Here is a 26,808-nt window from a genome sequence, read left to right as displayed (position 1 = left end):
TGGATCATTTAAAATGGGCCCCAGTTGGATGAACTAAAGATCCCGAGCAAACTGTAAATATCCTCGGGTTGTGCATTGTATAAAACCCCTCACAACATATCGTAGTCTAGCCCTCTATTGCACTTTTGTAACGCTCCAATGTGAGAGAGGGAGAGGGGAGAGGGAGAGAGAGAGAGAGAGAGGGGAGAGGGAGAGAGAGAGAGAGAGAGGAGGGCAGCGAATTAAAAGAAAAACCCTAAAAAGCTCTGCTGCGGAGAGATTAGAGGAGGAGGAGCTTGGAGAACCCTCGGATTTCCATCTCCAATCCTCAAAGTTCGAAGAAAGACCCTTTTCTGTAGTCCATCTGCTCCTTCGGATCGTCGAGAAAACGGTAAGTTTCTGGAAAATCCACGCCCCCTTTTTTGGAGGGAAGATCCCCTCCGTTCTTTCATTCTCAGAACCCCACCAAAATCCTATCCGAGACTGCCTTCCAAGTGTTCGAGCAAATGCCCCTACCAGATGTTGCCTCTTAGAATTCTGCGATTAGGCGCTATTTTTCTGTGCTGTGGAGTGTTTTTTTGAATGCTTCAGATTGTGTGTTTGCATGACTTGGGATGGACCATTGCAGTCCCATGGCACGTGTTTATGTGGTGATCGATACCATTGAGTTGATAGCCCACCTCTTGGATGAGCCATGATCTGTTCGTCCGTCTGGTGGGGTTTCTCCCTCCTTTGTTGATTTTTTTTTTTTTTAATTAGTTTTAACTGTCCATTTGGTGCGAATTGTGGTGAATGACTCATCTGCTTTTAGTGGGCCGCCAGCAGATGGAATGGCTCATCCACCTAGTGGGCCAACAGCTGATGAATGGCGCATCCACCTAGTGGGCCGCCAACCCAACCGCCCATATGACCATGCTCCTGCCATTTGTACAGTGCAGATGTTTTGAATGTTCTGTCAACTCATACCAGTGTTGCTCCTTTTTTTTCGTAGACTTATTACTAATATTTTGTTGTCATGCAAAATCTTTAAGCTTGTGTTGCATTGAAAAACAAACATCCTAGCATTATCTACATCTATGTGGCCTGGCAGGAAGAGGAAAAAGAGGAAACTTAAATGATATCTGTGGTTTCCTATATGGATAGGATTGGATGGTTATAATTTTGTGCTTGGTGGTGAGGAATTTGACATTGCTTACCCCCTGCTGTATGGGTGCAGGCAAGGCGAGGCAGTCTAGAAGTGGGTCCCGCAAATGCCTAGAATGGGCTCAACAATCTGTCCCATTAGTGATCTGTGGCCCACAATCTTTCAGGACAGTTTTGTGGGCACCGAATGAGAGGTCGAGTTGTTACTGGACCCTATGCACAATGCACTCAGACTGTGGGCCCATAAGTCCATTGGCTTATTGTTTAATGAGACCTTAGAGGTAGAGTTGGTCAGCGACTTATTAAACAATTATCCCTTAAGTATTTTTGTCACTGATTTTGTGGGCTACTTTAGGGGTACCAAAAAATATCTGGATCACACTTTGTTATCTAGCTAGCTTCCAAATGGCCTCATGATCACGTAATCTTGACATGAATTGAGTGGGCTGTGACCCATTTGTGGAAGGCCTCTATGGTTGTGACAGGGTTTAGGAAAGTTTTCCTTTTTAATATTTTATTAAAATGGATGGCTAGAATTGGACTTAGTGAATGGTTAGGATTAAATTAGTGTTAGTACTGCTTTGGTAAAAGCCTATAAAATGTAAAGACTCTTTTTATGAATTTGAATGTGAAAAATTGAAGTTTTTACGCAGAAAGAGGCTCTTTTGCATTGCGAATGATTCCTTAATACCTATTTAGTGTGATATTCAATACAAGCATGGAGTGATGCTATGTACATATAGGGCTTGTGATGTAGGCCCATGGCCCACCATAGGGCCCCACGTATGCTGATTTTGGATTGTTTGTTGATAGATTTAGAGCCTAAATATCAGGAACTGTAATTTATTATTTTTGAAAGATATGGGGGCTGATTTAAAGATGCGATTGAAGGTTTGGAGGATTATTTCCTAGATTTGCTTTTACTATTATTAGGCTTGTTGCCATCTTAGGTAGGTTGGATTTATTTGAAATCAATCTAATAGATTGCTGGGTTTTCATTAAAGATTCATAGGTATTGTCTTTAGGATCTACAAAAGGGTGGTGGTGGTGTAGGAGGTAGGCATTTTCCAAAAATTATAGAGAGTGAGGTTTCTTAAATGTTGCAAGAGAAGAAGCTTGATATCAATAAAGTTATCTCTCTCTCTCTCTCTCTCTCTCTATATATATATATATATATTCAATTATTCTTGTGGAGCTGCTCTTGTCCATTTCCTTTGCGATTTGGGTCGAGATCTCATTGACTCAATAACTTGGTTGCACCATTTTAGTGTCAGAGTGGGGTGATCCTTGGTGAATTTTCGATTTTCCATAATTTCCTAATGACTCCGAAGGGGATGACATAGGAAGAGTTTGCTCTAGTAACACAATTGAGCCGGACACTCACAAAGCAAATAGATCATTTTTTTTGGAAGGATGAGCAAATGGATAAACTCACACATATGGTAGTAAATCTCATTGATTGAAATGGGCACGTGGACATGTGGGGGAAGATTGAAGCTGGAGTATGTGGAAACATGGGAGAAGATCCTCACCAAGGTTCTAACCGACAATTATTGGGTCCTGGCTTGTGAAGACATTAATGATTGAATCCTTCAATTGTCGAAACATGACAAAGAGTCTGCTATTAAGATAGAAATTTCAGAATCCCATGGTCGTTTGCATGTTGATAACTTCATCGATTGGCTAAGCAAGGTGGAAAAGGTGTTCAAGAACAAGGAAATTGTGGAAAATCGAAAGGTTAAGTTAACAGCTATGGAGTTGGAGTTTTTCGGTCATGCATCAGCAATTAGAATGGTGGGATGATCTCCAAGCCGAATGAATCCGTCAAGCTGAAGAGATTAAATTCTTGGGAAAAAGATGAAAAAAAAGAGGTTAAAAAGGATGTTCCTACGCACGACTTATGCTCATGACTTCTATCAAAGATGTCACAATCTACATCAAGGGAATAAATCGAGGGGTTTCAGATACTGCCATTACGGATATAAAAAATGAATTGACTTTCAAAGATTCATCTAAGATGTCTGATGCATGCATAGTTATATTAAAAGTTGAAGTGATTATTAATTAGGGCCTTGGGAGATGATTTGGTGCTCTACGAGGATCGTTATTAGTGATGGGGTAGTATGCTGACTCCCATAGGTCGAGAGATGATTGGCCAACATTCAACAGTAAAGTCAAACCCCAACCTAAGAGAGGTGGTTATGGACGAGGTATTAGTGTGCCCAAGACTGGGCAAAACTACACTCCTTTCACATGCTTTAAGTGTGAGTAACTGAGAGATCATTCTTTTCATTGTCCTGAACATCAGTCTACAACAAGGTGTTCCAAAATGGTAACGGTGGCTGTAACGGCCACCACTGTTATCATTATGATATGAGCCGTAACGGCCGTTTTTTAGTTTTTGAAAAAAAATTGTTACCGGGCCGTTATAGGGCTGTTACGGCCTGTTTTTCTATAACGGCTGTTTTGACCCCGTAACGCATTACGGTTATGACCGTTACTGTTACGTAACCGATTTTGAAACCTTGGTCTACAGTTAAAGTAAATATGGTCGAGGGCAGATAATATGTTGAAGACAGTCTTGATCATATGCAAATGAAAGCAGAATGTGAGAAAATGCATATGAAGGTAGGGCGCATGTTGGGGAAAATGTAGCAAATGTGTATGGACGCTTAAATTTTAGTTGAATTCCAAAAAAGAAGAAGCTTGCTTTTAAACTGTTTCCTAAAACCTGGCTATGGTTTCAAAATATGGTAAAAAAGCCATCCATTTTGACTTTGACTCATGACTGTTAGAGAATTCTGTTTGTTGTATTCTAAAAAGACAATAATGACCTTTTAAGCCTTTCGTTCCTTGCATAAGGCTTGCGGAATCCACTTTGACGATGGACTATGCCGTGGGCCTCACGATGATGCGTTTGTTTGAACTATACCATCCATCCTTCGTTGATTATGATTTCAGGGCATGAGCCCAAAAATGAAAAAGATCCAAATCTTTTGTGGATCCACAATAGTTAATGGTGTAAATTAAATCCTACCATTAAAAAATTGCTAAGGCCCACTGCATTTTTTTTTTTTGCCATCCAACCTGTTGATTAGGTAATGTAGACCTAAATTAAGTGGCCATCGTAATTCTTCTTTTCCATCCAACGTGTTTCACCCCTAAAAAGTTATCAAGGTAGGCATTTAATCCTTTTTGATTCCTATGGTGTGGTCCACTTAGGATTTGGATTTGCCTCATATTTGGGCCCATGCCCTAAAATGACCTCGAAAAACGGATGGATGGTGGGGATGTACCACATACATCATGATAGGGCCCACAACTTTCGAAACTCTAACTGTAAGGTGGTGCTGGAGGAGCGTCACTTGGCCTTGACCCTGGAACCAGCAGACGTGGGCAGGGAAATTAAGTGGGGCTCACCGTAATGCTTGTGAGAAATCCACCCCATTCATTTGTTTTTCGAGTACATTTTATGATGTGCAAAAAAAATGAGTTAGATCTACGAATGAAGTGGGCCACACGAGAGGAAACATGAGGAAGGATTGAACAACCACCATCGAAACATTTGTATCGCCACAAAAGTTTTGTATCGTTTTTAGTTCATCCTAGTGGGAATGACCTTATAAACGGTTTAGATGACATATAAACATTAAGGTGGAGCCTGAGAAGGTTTAAACGGTCTAAATCATTTTTGGCCGCATGGCCTAAAATGAGCTCGCAAAATGGTGGACGGGGCGGATTACTCACAAACATCACGGTGGGCCCCACCTACCTTCCCATCACAGTAACTTCCTGCAAAAGGCTTTTGTAGGAAATACACATTCGGGATTGGGTGTGGATTGGATACTAGCCCCACTAGGACAGCTAGAGACGAATGGTCATGTCAGGGGCTTTGTGGGGCCAACTGTAATGTATATGTTTTATCCATGCCATCCGTCTACTTTTATTGATCATGTTAGGGCAAGAGCCCAAAAAGGAGGCAAATTGAAGGCTCAATTGGACCACAACACAGGGAGCGTATTTCCTGTGGAAAACCTTTGGCAAGAAGTTCTTGCGCTTGGAAGTTAGGTGGGGCCCACCATGATGTATATGTTATATCCACGTTGTCCATCTACTTTTACAGATCATTTTAGGGCATCAACCCAAAAAGGAGGTAGATTGAAGGCTTCATTGGACCACACCACATGAAGCGGATTTCCTGTGGAAAACCTTTGGCAGGAAGTTCTTGCGTTGGGAAGCTAGGTGGGGCCCACCGTGATGTCCGTTACTGATCCACCCTATCTACTTATTTTGCGAGCTCATTTTAGGACATGTGATCAAAATTAACCTGAATCCAAGACTTAAGTGAGCCACACAAGAGGAAAAACTGGGAAAAGAAATACCTACCGTTGAAACCTTCCTAGGCTCCACCTTGATGTTTATATACGATCCAAACCATTTATAAGGTCATTCCCATTAGGATGAACTGAAAACACAAAAAGCTTATCTTGATACAAAACTTTTGTAGCCATACAAATATTTCAACAGTGGCCGTTCAATTCCCACAGATGAACGGGGTGGATTTTCACAAAGATTACGGTGGGCCCCACCTAGCTTTCCTGGCACAGGAAAGCCTTTCCCGCCCAAATGTCCGCTGGTTCCGTGGTGTAGCCAAGTGCCGCTCCTCAAGCATTACCTCCCCATTGGTTTTTCAAAAGTTGTGGGCCCCATCATGATGTATGCGATACATCTACACTGTCCATCCATTTTTTGAGGTCATTTTAGGGCATGGGCCCAAATATGAGGTAGATCCAAATCTCAAGTGGACCACACCATAGGAAACGGAGGGTACTCTTGATAACTTTTTAGGGGCCAAATACGTTCGATGGAATTTTTTTTAGTGGGGCCCTTAATATAGGTCTACGTCATCTAATGAACGTGTTAGATGGAAAAAAGGTAATTATAGTGGGCCCTAGTATTTTTTAATGGTAGGATTTTACTGTCACTGTTAATTCTTGTAAGGTGACTTAAGGTCCACTTGAGATTTGGATCTTTTTCTTTTTTGGGCTCATTCTCTCAAATCATGATCCACAAAGAATGGACAACGTACATCAAACAAACGCATCTTTGTGGGGCCCATGACGTACTCCACGGTTAAAGTGGATAATGTGACCCTTGCACAATGAACAAAAAGTTAAAATGGGCACAATTGTCTTTTTGGAATATAACAGACGAAATTATGTGACTGCCGTTAGTCAATGTCAAAATGAGTGATTTTTTTACCATATTTGAAAACCTTAAAGCTTGTTTTAGGAAATAGTTTAAAAGTAAGTTTTTTTTTTTTTTCTGGAATTCAACCAAAACATATGCTTCTATACGGTATTGTCTCTTCTTTTCATTGTCCTGAACATCAGTCTATAATTAAAGTAAATATGGCCAAGGACGGATAATATGTTGAAGACATTCTCGATCGTATGCAAATGAAAGCAGAATACGAAGAACATGCATATGAAGATAGGACGTATGTTGGGGAAACTGTAGCAAATGTGTATGGTGATGTGGGCAAGATGTTGGTTATCCAATCGACTATGTTGTCGACGATCTGGGTGATTAATGATGGGTGATGATTGTGACACAATATTTTCTGCACCACCTGCACTTCTGGTGGGAAGATATGCACGATTTTTGTAAATGGGGAGAGCAGTGAGACTATTGTCTCACAAGAAATTGTGGATAGATTAAAACTCAAAACATGAGTGTTCACACCCATACCAGATTCGTTGGTTTAAAAAGGAGGATAAGTTTTTGTTAACTCTAGTTGCTTAGTTTCCTTATCTATTGGATCTAAGTAGAATATGAGGCGTGGTGTGACGGTCCCCATGGATGCATACCACATTTTGTTAGAGTGATTGTGGTTGTGGGACCAAGATATGGTGCATTTGACTTTGGCCAACACCTATTCCTTCGTTAAGGATGGTGTTAATAGCACATTGCATCTAATGAAACATCTTCCAAACTCCAAATCTGGAAGACGAGGAACACAAATTGCTCATTGTAGTTTAAAGAGAAAATTAAGGAGACTAGCATCATTTATGTATTGGTTGCTAAAGAAGACACAAAGCAATCAAATGTTTTGCCTTTTATATAAGAGCTGCTTCATGAATATAGAGACTTCGTTCCTAAAAAACTGCCAATTGAACTTCCTCCTATGAGAAATATATATATATATATATATATATATATATATATATATATTTTCCTTGAAAGGTAAGAAACTTTATCGTACGAAAAGGCAAAAGCCAACCGTCTGGCCTACAGAGAAGAAAAATGGAAAAGGAAACTGAAAAGGGAAAAACATAAAAAAGAAAGGAAAAAACAAACACAACCAAGAAGAAAAATAGAAAAGAAAAGAAGAAGAATATACAAAAGCCATCCCCTAGCCAGAGAAGAGGAAGAACTTCCTCCAATGAGAAACATTTAACACCACATTTATTTAGTGTAGGTTTCAAGTCTATCAAATCTTGCGCACTATCAAATGAGTCCAGCTGAGCATGTCGAGCTCCGTTGACAGGTTACTAAGTTGTTACAAAAAGATTTAATTTGGAAAAATATGTCACCATGTGTTGTTCTTGCAGTATTAATCCTCAAGTAAGATGGATCTTGGAAGATGTGTGTGGACATTTGTGTGACCAATTGGATTACTCTCAAGTATCGTTTTTTGATTCCTTGGATGATATGCTGGATGTGCTACATGGGACAAAGTCTTTTCAAAGATCGACCTGAGGAGTAGATATCATTCGATACATATCTGCATGAGGACAATGTGGAAGACTGCATTTAAGACTTAACATGGACTTTATGAGTGGCTCATCACGTCATTCGCCCTTTCAAATGGTCGAGCACTTTCATGAGGTTGATAACAAAGGTATTTGTCCCCTTCATGGCGAAGTTCTTAGTTTTTTGTTGATATTCTTGTTTTTAATCTCAATTCATTTGTGCACCTTGGTCACGTACGATAAATATTGATGTACTACAAAGGGAGTCACTTTTTATTAACTTGAAAAGAGGTCATTCCTTGTTGATAGTGTCGTGTCTCTGGGGTATATTGTATCTACAGAAGGGATCAAGGTTGGCTAGGAGAAAATCATGACTATTGTAGAGTGGCACACTCTACGAATCTTTCAGAGGTCTGTTCTTTCCATAGCTTGGTGACATTTTACTGAAGATTTATTCAGAATTTCAGTACAATTATTTCACATGTCAACAACTGCATGCGTAGAGTCAAGTTTGAATGGAATGAAGCGGTGGACCGGAGCTTAAGGACCATAAAAAATAAGACAACAATATCTTTCAAAAAAGAAGAAGAAGAAGACAGCAGAGACTCTTATTCTTACACTTTCGAGCTTTAATAATGTCTTTGAAGTGGAAATTGATGTTTTAAATGTTGGCATCAACATAATGCTGAGTCAGGAAGGCCGATCACTTTCTTTGGTGAGAAGCTTAATGATGCATGAAAAATTGCTCCAAGCATGACCTCAAGTTTTATGCAGTGGTATAAGCACTACGGCATTGGTGGCATTACTTGATTCATCAAGAATTCATTCTACACAAACCATAAAGCGTGAGATACCTCAGCTCCCAAAAGAAGTTGAGTACATGTCATGCAAAGTGGATGGCTTTTTTACAAGAATATATTTTCCTTTTGTGTCACAAAGCTAGAAGTAGGAACAAAGCAGCATTGCTTTGAGTGTGAGGGTGTAATTATAGGAGACACTTGCCGTGGAGGTCATGAGATTCGAGGTGTTAAGAGAACAACACAAGGACCCCAATTTTGGCAAAGTGCTTGGCAGATGGGTGGATGGCCGAGATTCAAAGTGTGAATTGATTTTACACGATGGGTATTTATTAAGAGTTATCACTTATGCATTCTCGAAGGATCATTGTGAGAGAAGATCCTATCTAAATTATATGGAGAATTGTGTGGACATTTTGTAAGAGATACATTGGCCATAATGGAGGAAAAATACTACTGGCCAATGTCGAACGGTTCACCGATGATAAGTCTCTAAAGGTTGGTCATGTGCAGAACATTGGCCTTTATAAACCACTTTCCGTTCTAGTCACACCTTGGATGGATATTTCTATGGTCTTTACTTTGGGTCTTTCTAGGACTCAAAGGGGAGCATATTCGATTTGCGTTGTCTTGGATCTTTTCCAAAGATGGCCCTCCTCATTCCATGCAAAAGGACGATGGATGCTATGCATATCGCCTACATATCATTCACGGTAATTGTACGAAAATAATAAGTTTGCTTGTAGTGCACTTTATGGAAGTTGATGGGGACTAAGTTTCAATTCTCTGTTGTATATCATCTTCAAGTAGATGGCCAAACTGAGGTAGTCAACATGAGCCTTGGTAACCTCTTAAAGAGTATCATAGGCGATAATGTATCTCAATGGGACTTGGCTTTACGCCAAGTCGAGTTTGCCTGCAACAACTTAGTAAATTGCACTGCCAGAAAAATTCTCATTTGAAATCATAAATGGGAGAAGTTCATATCATGTACTTGACTTAGTACCATTATCGGTACAAGAATAAGTGAGCAAAGATGCTATTGCTTTTGCTAAGCACATTCATGACTTGCAAGCTCAGACGAAGAAGGAGATTTGAGAGAGCAACACCAAGTGCTGAGAAGCTGTGAATGAATATCGCGGGAGGATATATAAAGGAGGTGACTTAGTTATGGTTTATCTTTGCAAATAAATGTTTTTGAGGGGAACTTATAACAAGCTCAAGTCTAAGAAGATCGGTTCATGTCGAGTCAAGAGGATGTTGGGTGACAATGCCTATGAGTTCAAGTTGCCAGATAACTTAGATATATCGCCGACTTTCAATATGGTGATTTGTTCGAGTACCATGACAAGGTGTCTGACGTGCAAGATGAAGTCATTATCGATATGGATAAACGACTCCTAGAGAAAAAAGGAAGAAGTTGAACAAGTCTTGTATGTGAAGGCTACTAACACTTGACACGATTAATATAAGCAATACTTAGTGAAATAGATGAACACGCCCTATTTTGACTGCACATGGGTCATGGACGATGAATTGAAAAGATTGTGTTGAGATCTATACTAATATAGTAATATGTAGTGTTCAACTTGTCGAAGTAGTGTTCTTCCCAACTCGGGGGAATGATGTAGGGCGACAACCCACCATAGGGCCAAACATGTACTGATTTTAGAGTGTTTGTTGATAATTTTAGGGCCTAAATATCAGGAATTGGAATTTACTATTTGTGGAAGATACAGGGGCTGATTTTAAAATGTGATTAAAGATTTTGAGGATTATTTCCTAGATTTGCTTTTACTATTATTAGGCTTGTTGCCATCTTAGGTAGATTAGATTGATTTGAAATCAATCTAATAGATTGGGGGATTTTCATTAAAGATGCACAGGGATTGTCTTTAAGGTCTATGATATGGTGGGTGGTAGGCATTTTCCAAATTTTCTAGGTTATGAGTTTTCTGAAGTATTGCAAGAGAAAAGCTTAATATCAATAAAGTTATTTCTCCCTCTTTACTCAAATATTCTTGTGGGTTTACTCTTTAAAAAATTTATGTGGGTTGACCCATGTCATTTCTTTGCGATTCGGTTGTTGAGATCTCATTGACTCAATAATGGGGTTGCATTAGCTTGTTTAGATTTTGGCAAAGTTTTGTTGCTATTAGTAATCCATGGCATGCTGTTAGCGCTAGGTGGTCATGGACATATTGTTGCTGACTAGTTGTTTCGTCCCTTGTTTGTCAAATGCCCTGGATTATGGACATGATAGATTGTGGCACATCTAGGGAAATTAAAGATTAGTTGGTGTCACACTTACACATTTTCCCATGTGCACATTTGGCATATTTTTTAGTGATTGAAGATTGACAATGGCACATATGCACATGAGGGATGCTTGAACTTGGATGGTTGCACACGTGGTATGTTAAGATATGTCATGCATGTGCATAGATGATTGTGATCCTCATGTCCATGGTGCGCCAAAAGTATAAAGCATCATTGACTAGTAGTTCCACCACCTCTTCATGAGAGACCCAATCCATGGTCTAACATATCCGTGACTAGTCCAAAATTGGATGGGTTTTGTGCGCAGGGGGTTGACAAATCATGGACAATTACAGTTGTACATGACTAGTCGGCACCCAACTCTGTCCAAATTAGTGGTGTACACGAACCGAGCTAGCTCTGTTACCTTGGTTAGCATGCTCGACTCTACTCGGTTCGAAGCTGAGTTCAAGCTGATTTTTTGAGTTCGAAAATGAGTTTGAGCATGCCCCAGCTCGACTCGACTCGGATCGAATCCAGCTTGAATCCAACTCGAATTGAACTCGGATCGAACTAGTTCGGTGACTCGGTTACTTTGCCATTGATGTTACTCACCAAGTGTTTGATAAAATGACTCAACGAAGTGTAGCTGGTGGGTAACCAGAGTAACCTCCAACCCAGCTTTGACGACGTCAACATCGATTCTCTTGCCGGAGCCCATGATCGCGATGATATAGCAGTTGAAATGTGGCTCGTGGAACAAATGGCAGTCGGGCTTAACGGCTGCTGCTCGTCTTCAGTTATCACGCCGTTATCCATCTCGTCTTCTTTCCCCTTCGCTCCTCTTGGTTATAAGCAACTTCTTCAGTGCTCTTTTTCTAGATCTGATCCCATCCGTCAAATCCATCTACCAGAGTTGAAATTTCCTGTTCAAGAAATGGCAATTGATTTTCGAATTTAAGAGCGTAGATGTAATTGGATTTATTTTTTTTCTTTTTTAACCATAAGTAAGAAATGATCCGAAGCAAGTGAGAGCACTGAGTAAGGTCGTATTTATAGAAACTTCGTTCCTAAAATGCCCTTTGATTTTGGTGGTCGGTCTGGGTCGAGAGAAACGATAGATGCTTTAGAAATGTTTCCTCCTCGGCCGAGTCCGTTTCTCTCAAAGCTTTTTCTATGGTGGTTGAGTGGGCCACTTATGCTGAATCCCTTAGGGAAGAAGACTTTTTGTTTCTTGTTGCTTAAGGGCTGATGCTATCTCAGCGTAGCCTTCTGTTTGTTGTTGTTCTTCTTGTTTTGTTTTGCTTTCCTTTTCTTTTGCTGTTGTTTTTGCTTCTTTGGTTTTAATGAAATTCGTAGCCTTTAAAAAAAAAAAAAAAGCCCTTCGATTTTTATAAGAATTAAGAAGTTGGGTTTTGAAGGTGCAGTACAGGTGTTTGTGGAAATGCCTCAATGGCGAACTCGGCCCGAGCTGGCCTGAGCTGCTGACCAGACCGAGCCGAGCTGGCCAGTCAGGCTCGAGGACCGAGCCGAGCCGAGTTTGAGCTGAGGTCAGCCAGTGGCCGAGCCGAGCCGAGTCGAGCAGAGGCCAGCTCGACTCAGTTCGACTCGATGTACACCCCTAGTCCAAATCCAAACAGACGCAGAAGTTGTGATACTTTTTATCTAATTAGTGCGATGGTAATCACTATTGGATGGTGCGATGTTATTAAACATGTATGGTAAGATCTAACTTCGGAATCTAAAATTTATTTTCAAAATCATTGCATGTATCTGTTCTTGAAGTATTGAGATCGTGATTGCTGGCTGACCGTGGCCATCCAACGGTCACTGTCTTGCACCACAGTGAATTCTGATGCTCCATCTGGTAGGATCTGTGGATGGGCATAGAATGGTTCAAAGCACCTGCTGATACGGAGCGTGTTGGCCAATATATGTCATTGTTTTTGGAAAACCAGTATGTATTGTGAAAAAAGGGATTAAATCAAACAAAATTTACATCATTCAAAAAAAAAAAATTGAACAAAATTTACCTTGATGTAGCTGAGACATGGGGCTTATACAAGTATTGATCCGGGAGCCAGCCAATACGTGCTCAAACATCCACCTCCCCTGCCACTTATGTGGTAGTAGGTAGGTTATATGGGAGTTCTTTTGCTGCAGTTTTATTGCATAATTTCTCCTCAACTAGATTCAGCGAAGTGATTTTTGTAAAATAGCTTCATTTCAATATTATTTTAGGGGTTTAATTTTAAGAGATTGCTAATCCCACACGCATGTATAACTCATCCTATCTACATGGCACTGATGCTATAATATGGAAAAAATGATTCCCGAACTTTTGATGATTTTCAATGCAAACAAGTGCTCTCTCATAGAATGGTATTGTTAGCTCTTTGTTGTCATAGTTGGTGATTGTCTTGATCACATTGATATGCCATAAAAGATCTGCTAGAATCAAATGCTCTTCAATCAAATCACTTAAAGAGGTGCGCAAAGTATCCCCATTGTTCATATGTACATTCTTATGGTTGTTAGGGCTGTCAACAGGTACTTGGATACGCTGGTACTCAGATACCTAACCCAATTTAAATGGATCTGGATCCTTAAACTGGACCCCCGTAAATATCAGGTTGAGTTGGGCACCTGTTAATATCTGATATTAGTGTTATATGTATTAAATTATTTTTTGAATGTTATATGCACACACACACACACATATTAATATACGCACACATTTAATATTTAATTGAAATAATTAAGAGTTAGGGAGTCATCTGATAGTCTCACAGAGTCTGATGGTTTATGCACAGGATTTTAGAAATTTTATACATGGCATGCGCTATTGAATTATAATTTTTTGAATGGTTATATAGTATTAAATTAATAACATAACTTAAGAGTATGGATCCATTTTGGAGTGCGACCCGCCTGGAGACCGAAACTGGGATGACTCACCCTGACTTATTCCTTCTCAGTCCATTTTGGTCTTGTTACGGTCTGGTGGCCTGTTTCATTGCTTGTGAAAACTGAGAACACTTGATCATGTCAGTTTGGTTGCTCCACCGATTGTTGCAAACCATGTAGAACCATCTGACGTTTAAGCAGTCTAGTGATTTTGTAAGGAGTTTTCACCTACAATGCATTGAATGTGAACATGTTTTTGAAAGGTTGCATTGAATGTGAACATCACATGCAATGGATACAAATATGTCACGTGGTATGACATACAAGCTGTGCAAAAGGTGGGCCCACTGTGAAGATCACCTGGTGTGGAGAGCAGGTTGTTCAACTCATTATGCGTTCCTTTTGCACTGCTAGGGTGCCAGACGTGTGACTCCTTTTCACACGTTGATCCATTGCATAGAATTGGTGGTTAGGTTAATAATTGCAACTCTTGAGCACTTCTCTCTGCATATTCAGAATAATATAGCCATTATTTTGGTAAATGAGAGTATCAGGAATGTTTCAAAAGTAATCCTCATTTGAAGAATACTTCATTATTAAAAGAAAAAAGAAGGAATGTTTCAGAGTATGGTGAAGTTGAGATTGCAGCTTGCCTTGAACGATTAGATTTTTCTTCTTGTCCACCATGAGCTATGACCAATTGACCATATAGCCTCTTCTGAGCCCTTTCCCCATGAGCTATGTTTACAAATCACAAGCAAATATGAAAGCACAACAGAAAATGGCCTATAGTTTGCAATATCTATATCTTATCGGCCGATATGGCCATATTGTATCCATATTGATACGATACGCGATACAGGTATGTATTGGGCTGTGTAAAAAAGAAGTCCCATATCAGCTAGTATCGGCCGATACGGCCCGTATCGGCACTGATATTTGGACAGCATATCGGTTGCGTATAAATGTCATGGGACAATCATGTTTTTCACCTTTTCTCCCTCTTTTCCTTCTCCTTCTGATTTTTTCTTGCTAAAGGATTCTTCTATGCCAATTTCCGACTACATCTAATGCTTGTTTCGAAGATCAAAACAAGGGATTTGGGCTTGAATCGAATGCTCCAAGGGTGATTTGAGGAAAATATAGTGGGTAAAAAAGCTACTTTATATATTATTTAATATTGCTTCAATCATGTTGCATCAACATGATAGTCCCAAGTCGATCAAATCATGCTTGTGTTATGTTCAATTTGGGGATATTTGCTTCTTTTTTTTTTTTTTGTCGATTTCTGTTGGTTTATAAGAAAAGTTCTGCCACTCTCTCTCTCTCTCTCTCTCTCTCTCTTTTTAAGAAGATTTTTTCAAGTAATTTTTGTCATGATGCATGAAGACATTGTTACAACTATAGATCTACACATGCATTGCATAAATGCGTTTTTTACTATATTTTTTAATTTTCAGGTCATTTTTTGAAAATTTTATTTTTATCTAAATCTTTTTTTTTTTTTGAAAGATAGATCTACCATTCATTGCTGGGTTTTAATTATTTGTGTATTTTCAGGCCATTTTTGGCATTTAATGCACATTTTAAATTTTAGTCATGGTTTTTTTTTTTTTTTTTTCAAAATTCCTTTGGGAGAGTGATAGATTTATGTTGTTTTAAGATAGATCTATACTTTTTTAACATATTTCTACATTTTATATGTTGTAATTTTATTTTTAATGTATTTTCAGCCACTGTTTTTTTTTTTGCCATTTTAAAAATATTATTTACTTTTTAAAATCAGTTTAGGAAAATGATAATTTTATGTTGTTCGGACCTTAGATTTATATTCTTTGAACATGGATCTACCTTCCTATGTGTTGTATATCTTTTTAAATATATTTTTGATGTTTTTAAGGCATTTAAAAAAAAAATGTATTTTTGGCTATTTTCAATGCGGATGCATTCTTTTAGAATTGCAGTGGGCTACTAGGCTGTCTGTGTTTGGTGTGATGGGCACTCGTTGAGTCGTTGACTTGTTGCTATAGAGCGGAGTGTGAACTTGTTTTAGTGTTTGTTAGATAGGAGATTTGGGTTGGTGCTTGGGCTTGGTAGTTGACAATGGGAAAATGCCTGAGAATGACAATAAAGATGTAGGGTGACAACACAGGGTAAGAGATCTGGGTTGGTGCTTGGGCTTGGTAGTTGACAACGGGAAAATGCCTGGGAATGACAATGAAGATGTAGGGTGACAAAATAGGGTAAGAGTAGTAGGGAGTGGATATCAAACTATGTGCAAATATTGTAATAGGAGTGTGAGCGGGGGCATAACTCGGTTAAATAAACACTTGGGCCCCGCTCTCTCAAGATTATTTATAATTTGCTCAAAAGGTTCAAATTTTCAGGTGTTAAAGAGCAAACAGAAAATAACTCAGAAGAAATAAAAAGATAAAGGTGATGAGGAAGAAGGAGAAGGCTGCCCTTGATGCATGTCGAGTAGGGGTTTTTGGTGTTCCTGAGCAAGACATTGGTGATGATGAGGACATTGAGTCAAGGGAGAACTTGAACAGGAATATTTTGACGGCGAGGAGGGAAAGTTTACGAATTGCTCATGAGAATGAGCAATGACGTTAGATGTTTGGGAGTGGTTTGATTTATTATTTGGGGGGAGTGGTAGTAGGGGATTATTTAGCAATTTTCGTCGTGTCTTTAGCATGTGAAGACAAGCTAAGTCCCGAGTCAATAACCCTCATCCCATGCTTGGCTTGAATTCAGAATCTTGACGGAGATGAGTGGGAGCTACAGGTAACTCTTCGTGGCGAGGTGCTAAATAGGAAGATTACTAGCAAGCGAAAAAATCGAAGCAAATGTGGTTGAAACAAATTGTAAGTAATCTTGAGAGAGCAGCAACAAAGATATTTTTGCACAACAACATCCCTCCATATCGTGTAGATCTTCGTACTTTCAGGTGTTTGTAGACGCAACAACAAATGTTGGACCTGGGATTAAAGTGCCTAGTTCTTACGACATTAATACGAAGTATTCAAATGGTTTGTACAATGAATGTGGGATTATGCATAGTCTTGTAAAAGGATATGGGTGAGCAGAGGATGCACAATCATGTGCAATGGTTGGACTAGACCAATTAGATTGAGCATGATAAATTTTATTATTTACTTCCACCTTGGTACAATGTATATTAGAGCCATTAATGCATCTTAATCAAGTGAAGATTGTTCCATATATATTTAACCTGATGGACAGAATGATGAATGAAGTCGGTGAGAGTAATGTTGTGCATATTATCACTAATAATGTGGCATCCTATAAGGCATTTGGAAAGATGCTTATGGAGGAGACATAATCTATTTTGGTTACCTTGTGCAGTCCACTAGAATGATCTCACCCTCGAGGATATGGGGAAGAAAAAGAATGGAGTGAAGTTGGTTGAGAAGGTAAGATTGATCACAACATATATTTAAAATCACAATTGGAAAATTGTTCTTGTGAAAAAGTTCACATATGAGCGAGAGTTGTTGAGGCTAGTAGTGATAAGATTCACCTCGCCATAAATTTTATAGCCATGGAGGTTTATCCAGTAGTAGAGGAGAACTTGCGCAAGATGATTGCATTTCAGCATTAGATAAACTCCAAGTATCGAAAGTTGACGAGTGGCACACTTGTGGAAATGTTCAAAGTTGTAAGAGACAATAAGTATTGGAAGATTAACCCAAGAAGTTATGAAAGTAATGGATCATTTGATTAAGGTTCTTGGATTTGTGGAAACTGATGATAGGCCAATGATGGGCTTTCTTTATGATGCTATGGATAGAGCAAAGTTGTTTATTCAACATGGTTGTGAACTTTATATGGATTGTTGGAAGTTGATAGATGAGTGTTGAATAAACAGCTCCACCATAACCTCCATGCAGTGGGGAAAAAAAGTAACAATTATTTAGCTACTAAGCAATTGTTGGTTCTTACTCCTCAATTCATATTTATAGCTATGATTTATAAGTTACTTTTTTTATGAGTCTTGACATAAGATTTTGATATGTCATCTTCTTTAATGGTTGTAGGTAACTTCTTAAACCTCTATTCCAATATGTGCCAATGTATGAGAAAGATGATGGAATTATTGTTGGTTTGAAAAATGTTATCAAGAGGTTGGAGCCAGACATCAATCAACAAATTGATGCCGAAGTAAGTTAACCAATATTTAAAATTAGGGTTTCAAATTTCAAATGCATTACGTATGTCACACGTGTAGTACTTATTACTCTATCTTTCACAGGTGGAGACGTATGCACTTGCGATGGGTAGCTTTGCAGATACACTTGCACAAGCTACTATCTAGAGAACCAATCCAGGTGTAAGGAATGCTGTGTAAGATTTAGGATGACTGAAGTATACGATTTAGAACAAAGATGTCTTTAGTAATTTTACATGCTGAGATATTCATTTGTTATCCATGCAGTTCAATGATAGGTCAATTATGGAGAAAGTGCACCTACTTTAAGGAGTATTGTAGTCTAAATTTTGAGTTAGACAACATCCTTTGCCAGTTGTGAGAGAAACTGGAGCAATTTCTCCTACATTCATATGAAGCAACATGATAGTTTAAAGCAGATCAAGGTGGAGAGATAATTTCATTCACTACAACTTAAAGATGTGGTTAAAAAATATAAAGAAATCAAGAGGTAGAGATGACCAATCACAGTATTGTCCAATAAATTTGGATTACATTTTTGTTAAAACAACCTTCTTTTCCTATGGCTCAAACAAAGGGAGAAAGATAAAGATGTAGCCGACAATGATTAAGTAGAATTCCTAGATCTCGTCGCGGAAACAACTTAGCCTCTGAGTCATCCAAAGGTAATTATTGAAGATGATGAAGAAGGACATAGTAGTAGTGTATGTAATGCATGATGTGTGATCTAACATTTGGATGCAAGAGATTATTAATAGATTAATCAAAATAAGTCAAATATAATAACATGCCATTCTACCATTATTAAACGTGTTCTAAATAGATAATAAAATTCTGATTTATGTTAAATCGTAATCTACACAGGCATAAATCACATAAGCATGAAAATCTAAGTTCTAATGAGAGACTGGAATTCTCACTTTAGCATATGTATGGTTCTAATTTAATGGGTAGATTTGCCCAATTCTAGGGTTAGAAAGTTAGGGGTTTTGAAGGTTATTGGGGCTAAGGTTTTACCAAATTAAAGAAGGAAGGGGGAAGAGGGTGTATGGCTGTCCGGACAGGGGTGGACTGTACACTTTTTGGTTTTGATCAATTAGGCATAGGTTATGGTTGTAGGATGATTGGAAGTGAGACTATGTGGAGTATGTTGAGGGGTAAGGAAGATTTTGGTTCTAAAGTGGAGAAATAGAAAAGATGAGAATGAATACACACACACACACACACACACACACATTTTAGAGAAGAATAAGATAGAGATGAAGAGGATAACTAGGCTTCACACCTTTGGATTCACACCAACCAATCTCTTTTCACAAGAGAATCTCAAATCACATGAGAGAAAGGGCTTTTCCAACAAAATAGTCTCTCTCTCTCTCTCTCTCTCTCTCTCTCTCTCTCTCTTCCATTTCATAATAATGAGCTAGGGCTGGACGTCCCTCCCTTTTATAGTCTCAATAAATGTGTTTTGACAAAAATACCCATCACATAATAAAAACACATCTCACGTCCCATGATGCAATCAGTTGAAAATAACTTGTCCAAAAGTATAAATAACCATAAAAAACATAAAATCAACTAATCCTAATACTAAGATCAAAGTATAAATAACCATAAAAAACATAAAATCAACTAATCCTAATACTAAGATCAAAGTGATCTCGGATCACAATGATCCAACTGCCAATCGAAGGATCCACATCATCCAACGGTCAAAACTCCTCAAATAAGTAACCCGCATGCATCTTCTTAGTGTAGGGTCTTCAAAGATGCACAATCATTCATGTGGGGTCTTCAAGTCCTTTGTGCGGCGCATTCAGGCCCATGTACAAGTCATCGAGCCAAAGTGAAGGCTGGGCCGATCTCCTCCTCTAGTATAGTCTAAATGGTCAGATGTCCTCATTAGTATGTCGTAGTGCAATTGAATTTGATGATTGTAGTATTGAAAGTGGTGGGGATGATGGTGACCATAGTGGTAGTACTGGTGGTTATAGATGTAGACCTATTCGTGGTGCTAGTGAGATTAAGATGGTAGTGGCGAGCACCTATGCTTATCTACACAACACTGCACTTGGCTTACGCCACTCCAATCGATGCTGTGAAAAGAACTCAACTACAATGACCAACTATGGAGATGATTTACCTAGTCATGGAGATTATGGTAATGGTTGGAGTGGTGGTAGTTAGACGATGCATGCTTATGATGATGATGACAAGTACAGGGATGTCATGGAGCCTACACATATGCGTTCCTATCAGATGCTACAGTCTTCATGGCCAAACTAAGCGGCGCCATACCCATTCGGTTGACTTGAGGATTATTCATAGCAACCACACCACAGCCACCATCTGGTGCTAAGACATAATTACTTATTTGGCCATCCTCAATATTGTCAGTATGAATATGGACAATACGACAATGCTAATGAGGATGGTAATGCTGAGGCACCAGGATAATCCTTTTGGTATTGACGGATAAAATGCTTGGACTTAGTCTTCAACACGTGATGGTGTATATGTTATATATGTTTTACTATTATGATTTGTCACTTTTGAACCTTGGTGTCGTGGAATCATAAATTTGTAGTTGATGTTGTGTCAGTGCTTGGTAGAGTACTCGTACATTCTTAGTCCATTTCCTAATCTAAATCTAATCATCTCTGCCTAATTATTGAATTGTATTATATTATTTATTCTATTAGTTTTATGCATAATTTAATGAAGATGATAGATCAATAGTTGTTAAGTAATCATATTAATAATATATCATCTCAATTTATGACATACATCAACAATTTATAACCAAAAGACTTGACATCACAAGTTACAGTAGGTCAACCCGACAAACAACATCCTTACCAAAGAATGGTTCGATACACCATTGAATACATGTTCAAACCATGCGCCCACAAAAAAAAAAAAAAGGAAAAAAAAAAAAGAAGAAGAAGAAGAAGAAGAAGAAAGAAAGAAAGAAAGATTCTTGAATGTCACATTCATCCTTTTTCTAATATTTTTCTGTATCTTTTGGCTAAAAAAATGTCTGATATGGGACGATACTGATACACTGCGCTATATTGTATCAGTTTTTGGTCAAGTCGATATGCCCACCGATATTGATATATAGAACCATGACCTAAACTCATATCCATCAACTCTAAGAGCTGCCTTCACATAGAATTTTAGCAAGCTGATCAAAGCACTTGAAAAAAAATCGGTGCACATTGCTTTGAAACATGATTAAAACATATAGCCTCTAACCGTGTTTTAAGTATTGTCCAATAGTGAGTCAAATCTGTTGGTGAAGAACAGAACAAGTCATCCAAAAATTCATTGATCAAGACCAGTCTTCCAACTATCAGCGATATTATTGGTATCGCTAAGTTGGCAATATCAAAACTGCTGGAAGTTAAAAATTTCCAAATATTGCTGATATATATATATATATATATTGGCAATGGTGACATTACCAATATCTGCAGTATTTTGAGAATAATACCTTATAAAAGTTCCCTGGTATCAGCGATACAATCAATAATATTCCTGAATACTAGTGATAATATCCCAAATATTTTTTGAATTTTGTTCCTTAGGTGATTTTGATCACTCGTTGTTTTTATTGAATCAAAGTTTGAACTTGGGGAGAAATCTCGACTCGAAACGAATAAGGCCGGAACTCAAAGGTGATGAAAAATCCGTAGAAACTTCTTCTTTTTCCCCCCCAAATTTTAGCATGGATCGCAATGAAAATCCATGTCTATGCATGATTCTCATGCATCGGCAAAAAGTTTTGGTGAAAAAATAACATTTAAATTTAAGTGAAAAATGAGGGAAATTGGTAAAATCCTAGTTTTTCCCATTTTTATATTGGAAAATATGTATATTAATGTGTTGGCCTATCTATTGATTGGATACAAAATATATATTTATTTTGTACTCATTTTCTCGACAACACATGATTAGGCTCCCATAAAAGGATACTTATTATGTGTATTCTTTTTTTTTTTTTGGCAATATTTTGATTCCTACATGTGTAAAGATGTGTCCTTTCAACATCTCCTGAAGCTTCACTGAAAATTCCACCTTTTTCCCAACGTTTCCCCAATGTTTCCTTCAGACAGTGATATTTACAAGTATCGGCGATAATATCGGTAATAACGTGTGCATAATGTGGCTCGAAGCGGAGGAAATGGTGGATCACCTGTTCATCCACTGATTTTGCTAGGATCATTTCATCCAGTGTTTTTATCGAAGTGTCCATTAATTCGGCCATGCCAGGATCGGTTTGACCCTCGTTGATGGCATGGCATGGGGACTGCAGGGGGAAAGCGAAGATAGAGGATAGCTTTAATGCTGTTGCTGTGGGTGATTTGGTTGGAACACAATAATCGTACTTTCAGAAACGAGGAGCACAGCTTCGTCAGTTCTTAGTTGGGTTTTGTTGTCTATTTTGGATTGGTTTTCCATGAATCCAGTGTAAGGGGCTCAGGTCTTTTTCTGTATGAGTGAGCTTTTGGCTTTTGTAGAGTGTGGGGTGGGGTTTTGTATATTCTTGTTCCTGTGCAGCTCTGTTCTTTCTGTTTTTACTTTTAATGACATTCTTATCATCTTTTTAAAAAAACAAAAAATATTCGTAATACTGTTACATGTTTCTGTATCCCCCCGGTCATTGATACATGTACCAATACCAATACTATAAACTTTGATTACGACCAAGTCAGAAACTCTGACCAAGTCGGAAGGAGTAGGGGTGACTCACTGGTTTTGGTCCCTTGGGGAATTGCACTCTGAAACCATGCTTCAAAAAACTGGTCCCTCTTACATCTTTGGTTTCGATGATGACATGTTATTATCTGTTTACTTGCTTCAAAACTTGTCCATAAATGCTCACAATGACATTTTCCTTCAGAAGTTTTTCAAAATCTGCTTGTGTATTTGTTTAAGAATTTGATGCTTAATGTCGGTAGCTCATCATGTAATTATGATGATTTGTTTTTGTTCTTTTAGTGTATGAAAATATGTTTTCATATTCATAAATTAAAGCATGCAGGCTGTGTGTGTGTGTGTTTGTACTTGCATGACCTCATGGGAGGCTCCCATGAGGTCGAGCTGTGTGGGCTCCTGTGTGTGTGAGGTTGACCTCTCCCATGAGGGTAGTGGACATCCACATTGTGCATTTGATGGGTCCCCTCATATGCCAAAAATCAGCCGTATCCGGAACTCAAGTGGGCCACACCATCTGAAACTGTGTGAAATCATGCCTAAAACCTCTAATAGCACTTGTTGGGGCCCACCTGAGTTTTGGATATGGCTGAAACTTGGTCTGACCCCTCATCCAAGTGGGACACACAATACATAGGCTGGATGACTGACTCACATCTTAGTGGGCCCTGCAAACACTCATGAAGGTTTCAATGGGTAGATATCCACTCTCAACTGTTGTCTATGGTGTGGCCCACCTAAGTCAAGGATTGGATTGATTTTTAGATCCGTGGCCCACCATGGAGGGATGCATCTGACTGATGGGGTGGATGTTTGACATGGATCACAATGGGGCCCACAGAGCTCGACCTCATGGGAAGCTTCCCATGAGGTCGACCTCATAGTACCTTTTCCATACACACACAATCAGCCTACATGCTGTAGTTTATGAATACGAAAACATATTTTCGAGAAAGGACCTTTTTAGTTTGACTGAGTGAAGGCGCTGGTGAATCTTGCTTTTGGTAATCTAAACTGATCGTCTTGCCCCCCTCAAGAGCACCTCAACATCTCCCATGTGAGATGATCTTAGCCATCTGATTATGGGCAGTGGTTGACACTTAACAGGAGCTCATTCAGACTGGATCATCTGATAGGGGGAGATTATTATGTTATTTTCTTTTGTGATGGAACCCTCATATGAATGCTTTGGATCACAAATGGTGGGCCCTAACTGTACAGCTTGTTGGATCAAGCAAATTGCTCAATCAAATAATGAAAATTGTGCATTTCCTTATTAGGGGGGGAAAAAGATGCGATAGCTGCACCTGAACTTATCTGAGGCCCCTGGTCAGATTTAAATATGGATGCATATGCATGTCATGGTCCTTGTGCTTCTCATCAACAGGTGTCTTTTTTTTAAAAAAACTTACTACAGATGAAACCACACTTCTTTCTTTCTATATTATTATTGTTGTTGTTGTTATTGTTATTATTTTATGAACTTGTAAACAAGGCAATTAAAGTTACCCTGGTTTCTTCAAATTTAGGATTCCAAGAAATGTCTGCATATACTCCCTCCCAAGATGGCGTTTCGAAGGCTGATTGGACAACACCCCGTGATGCGTACTTGGTTGAGTTGTTAATAGAGCAGCAGAATGCGGGGAAGCGGTCCAACATGGGCTGGAGTAAAGAAGCATGGAAGTATGTGGTGGACGCATTTAATAAAAGGTTCCGGCTACATCACAATGTACAACAACTGAAAAGCCGTATTGCACAACTCAAGAAGAACTACTACATCGTGAAGCAACTCATTTCTCACAGCGGCTTTGCTTGGAATAGTGTCATGCATACTGTGACCGCTGATGACGATGTGTGGGACCGCTATCTTATGGTGAGATCGCCTTTCACAGAGAGGAAATAGTAGAGCTAGGTTAAGTGACTAATTATCTCCCTATGGCCTTATATGCAGACTCACCCTGAAGCAAGGCCTCTGAGGAAGACGGGCCTGCCTTTATATGAAATTTTGGGAACTCTATTCGAAGGTGTGCTTTTCTTTCTGTTGTTTCCGTTACATTTGTTAGAGAGGATATGTGTAATGCTTGATCAAGCAGTTGTTTGACATGACATGCTGTAGACATGAGGCCCATCATGTGGTTATCCAGTTTGCCTTTATGGTGGGCCCCACTGGGTGGAAGATACCATAAACTTGCCCCTATCATATGTTCCTAACTGCTTCATTTGGCCTCAGTTGAATGTCGGCCATTAGATCTAGTTTTCCATTTCCATCTGATGTCTACGTTCATCTGATAGAGGCAATATTGCAGCATCAACCATCATCCCATGATGGAACCTGCCATATCAATGGGTTAGGTTATTGAAAGGCAGGTCCTGACTGAACCATTGTTGAGTCGAACAAAAAACAACCCTGGAGTATCATGCAAGACCTCAATTTCTTATATATATATATATATATTTTAAAAATGCTTACATTTTTTAAACCCAAGCTCAGAAGGAAGATCCCAGCTTTCAATGCATCGTCAAGAGGAGAGCGAAAACGGCGGAAACACACCAGTAGCCCATCGCATGCTATCTCATTCGACGCCATCATTGCATGTCGTTGGAGACAATGAAGAATTTAGTTCAGGATCCGAAGAGGAGATCCATTCAGATGATTCCCCTCCCAACAAGCGACAAGGAGCCCCAGTATCATCAACACCCCGTCGTAGGAAGAGAGTGCGAGTGGGCACTGGCGGCAGGATTGCATCGGCCTTGGAACGCATAGTTGCAGCTTCTGAGAGACTAGCCGAGTCGACTCAAGTGGCCGCAACAAATGAGGACAGGCTTTCTTACGAAAAGTGTCTAGAAGAACTACAGATGGTAGAAGGATTGGATGATATGACCTTCATGAAGGCGGTCCATATTCTCAGGGATGAAAAGAATGCCGTCGCCTTCCTGACTCTCAAAGGACCGAGGCGTTTAACATGGTTGATGCTGCAATGCAGTAAGGGCGGGCGTTACTAGGAGTCTGAAATTGGTGATCTCTTGGTGGTATTGCTGTAACTTTTGGTTTGTCTATATCAATGAAGCAGCTTTTGTTTGAAGAGAATTGGAGATGTGGCATAAATGTCCGTCATCTGAACCAACCATCTAGTGCATCCCGCTGTGAATGTTCTAAAGCAGGCTGTCTTAGTTTCCTGATCAATGACCTACAAATGGAATAGCAAAAGGTTCACATTGTAAAGGTAAAATGCCCACTAATCATACCTGTAGAATTGTCTAATATGTGTGCTTGTTATGCAGCTAGCCATCCACTGTGGGGCCTACTTGACGAGCAGTTGGTCAGGATTGCTGTTGAAAGGACACTACCAACACTTGCTCTTACCAGAGGTCGCCGGACCCCCCGACAGTTAAAATGTGATGTTAGCATATGTCCATTCTTAAAGCTGGTATGTGTGACATTTTGAGTGGTTAGCTAATCCAACATGCGCTTACAATTGTGGCGTGTGGGACATCTGAGCTGTGTCAGGTGACTCTCATTGTGTAGATGACCTGGCTGATGAGCAACTGTAATCAATGGATGTTTTTCTTAGAAAAGAAAAAAATGCTAACAGTCCTTGTTCATTTTACCAGTGTGACGGGCTATTTTCAATTTCAGGCCAGGTCATCTACAAAGTGGGCCATGTGGCACGTCTCGGGTGTGTGCCACTCGTGTGGTAGCATTAAGAGGCTAAGAAAAATTATACAATTTTAACTACTAATGAATTGCTGTTAGCTGAGAACTTTTAGGGCTCCATCTTATGCCTCAGGTAACTTATCTTGGTTTCTACTTATCTGCATATACAAGTATGTTTGGTAAACAGTATACATATCAACCAAAAAGGAGAAAATTTTGTTTGGTTTCCAAACATTAGCAATTTTTAGATCTCTTCCATTAATCTCACCCCCCTCTCCTTAGATCTCTTCCATTAATCTCTCCCCCCTCTCCTTTTTTCAAATTTTTATTTATTCATATGGGGTCCACCTTTAATATTCACCATGGCCAACCTTTGATGTGGACTGTTTATATCATGATGGC

The 26,808-nt window shown here is 39.2% G+C and overlaps 1 protein-coding gene across 5 annotated transcripts; it reads left to right on the top strand.

Moving 5' to 3' along the window:
* The first annotated feature begins 225 nt into the window (after positions 1-225).
* LOC131240388 (L10-interacting MYB domain-containing protein-like) lies at positions 226-26,526 on the top strand. Of its 5 annotated transcripts, none has more exons than XM_058238610.1 (6): positions 231-370; positions 17,902-18,025; positions 18,117-18,208; positions 24,281-24,624; positions 24,703-24,775; positions 25,243-26,013. In XM_058238610.1, the coding sequence occupies exons 4-6, from the start codon at positions 24,292-24,294 to the stop codon at positions 25,752-25,754; spliced, it is 918 nt and encodes a 305-aa protein (XP_058094593.1). In that variant the 5' UTR covers positions 231-370; positions 17,902-18,025; positions 18,117-18,208; positions 24,281-24,291; the 3' UTR covers positions 25,755-26,013. The 5 variants fall into 5 exon arrangements, with proteins under 5 accessions (XP_058094584.1, XP_058094593.1, XP_058094575.1 ...); XM_058238592.1 differs by lacking the exons at positions 17,902-18,025; positions 18,117-18,208 and adding exons at positions 7,737-8,026; positions 26,034-26,526 and having other exon boundaries at positions 235-370; positions 25,243-25,767; XM_058238583.1 differs by lacking the exons at positions 17,902-18,025; positions 18,117-18,208 and adding an exon at positions 7,737-8,026 and having other exon boundaries at positions 235-370.
* Positions 26,527-26,808: the final 282 nt, after the last annotated feature.

Source organism: Magnolia sinica, chromosome 1 (assembly GCF_029962835.1).
Source record: "Magnolia sinica isolate HGM2019 chromosome 1, MsV1, whole genome shotgun sequence".
Classification (NCBI taxonomy): Eukaryota; Viridiplantae; Streptophyta; class Magnoliopsida; order Magnoliales; family Magnoliaceae; genus Magnolia; species Magnolia sinica.
This window is presented reverse-complemented; position numbering and strand designations above follow the sequence as displayed.

Coding starts and splice junctions, on each gene's coding strand:
- LOC131240388 (XM_058238592.1), top strand. CDS start 7,951: ATGGACTTTATGAGTGGCTCATCACGTCATTCGCCCTTTCAAATGGTC. Junction 8,027..24,280: donor TCATGAGGTTGATAACAAAG/GTATTTGTCCCC, acceptor CTTCAAATTTAG/GATTCCAAGAAATGTCTGCA. Junction 24,625..24,702: donor TGTGGGACCGCTATCTTATG/GTGAGATCGCCT, acceptor CCTTATATGCAG/ACTCACCCTGAAGCAAGGCC.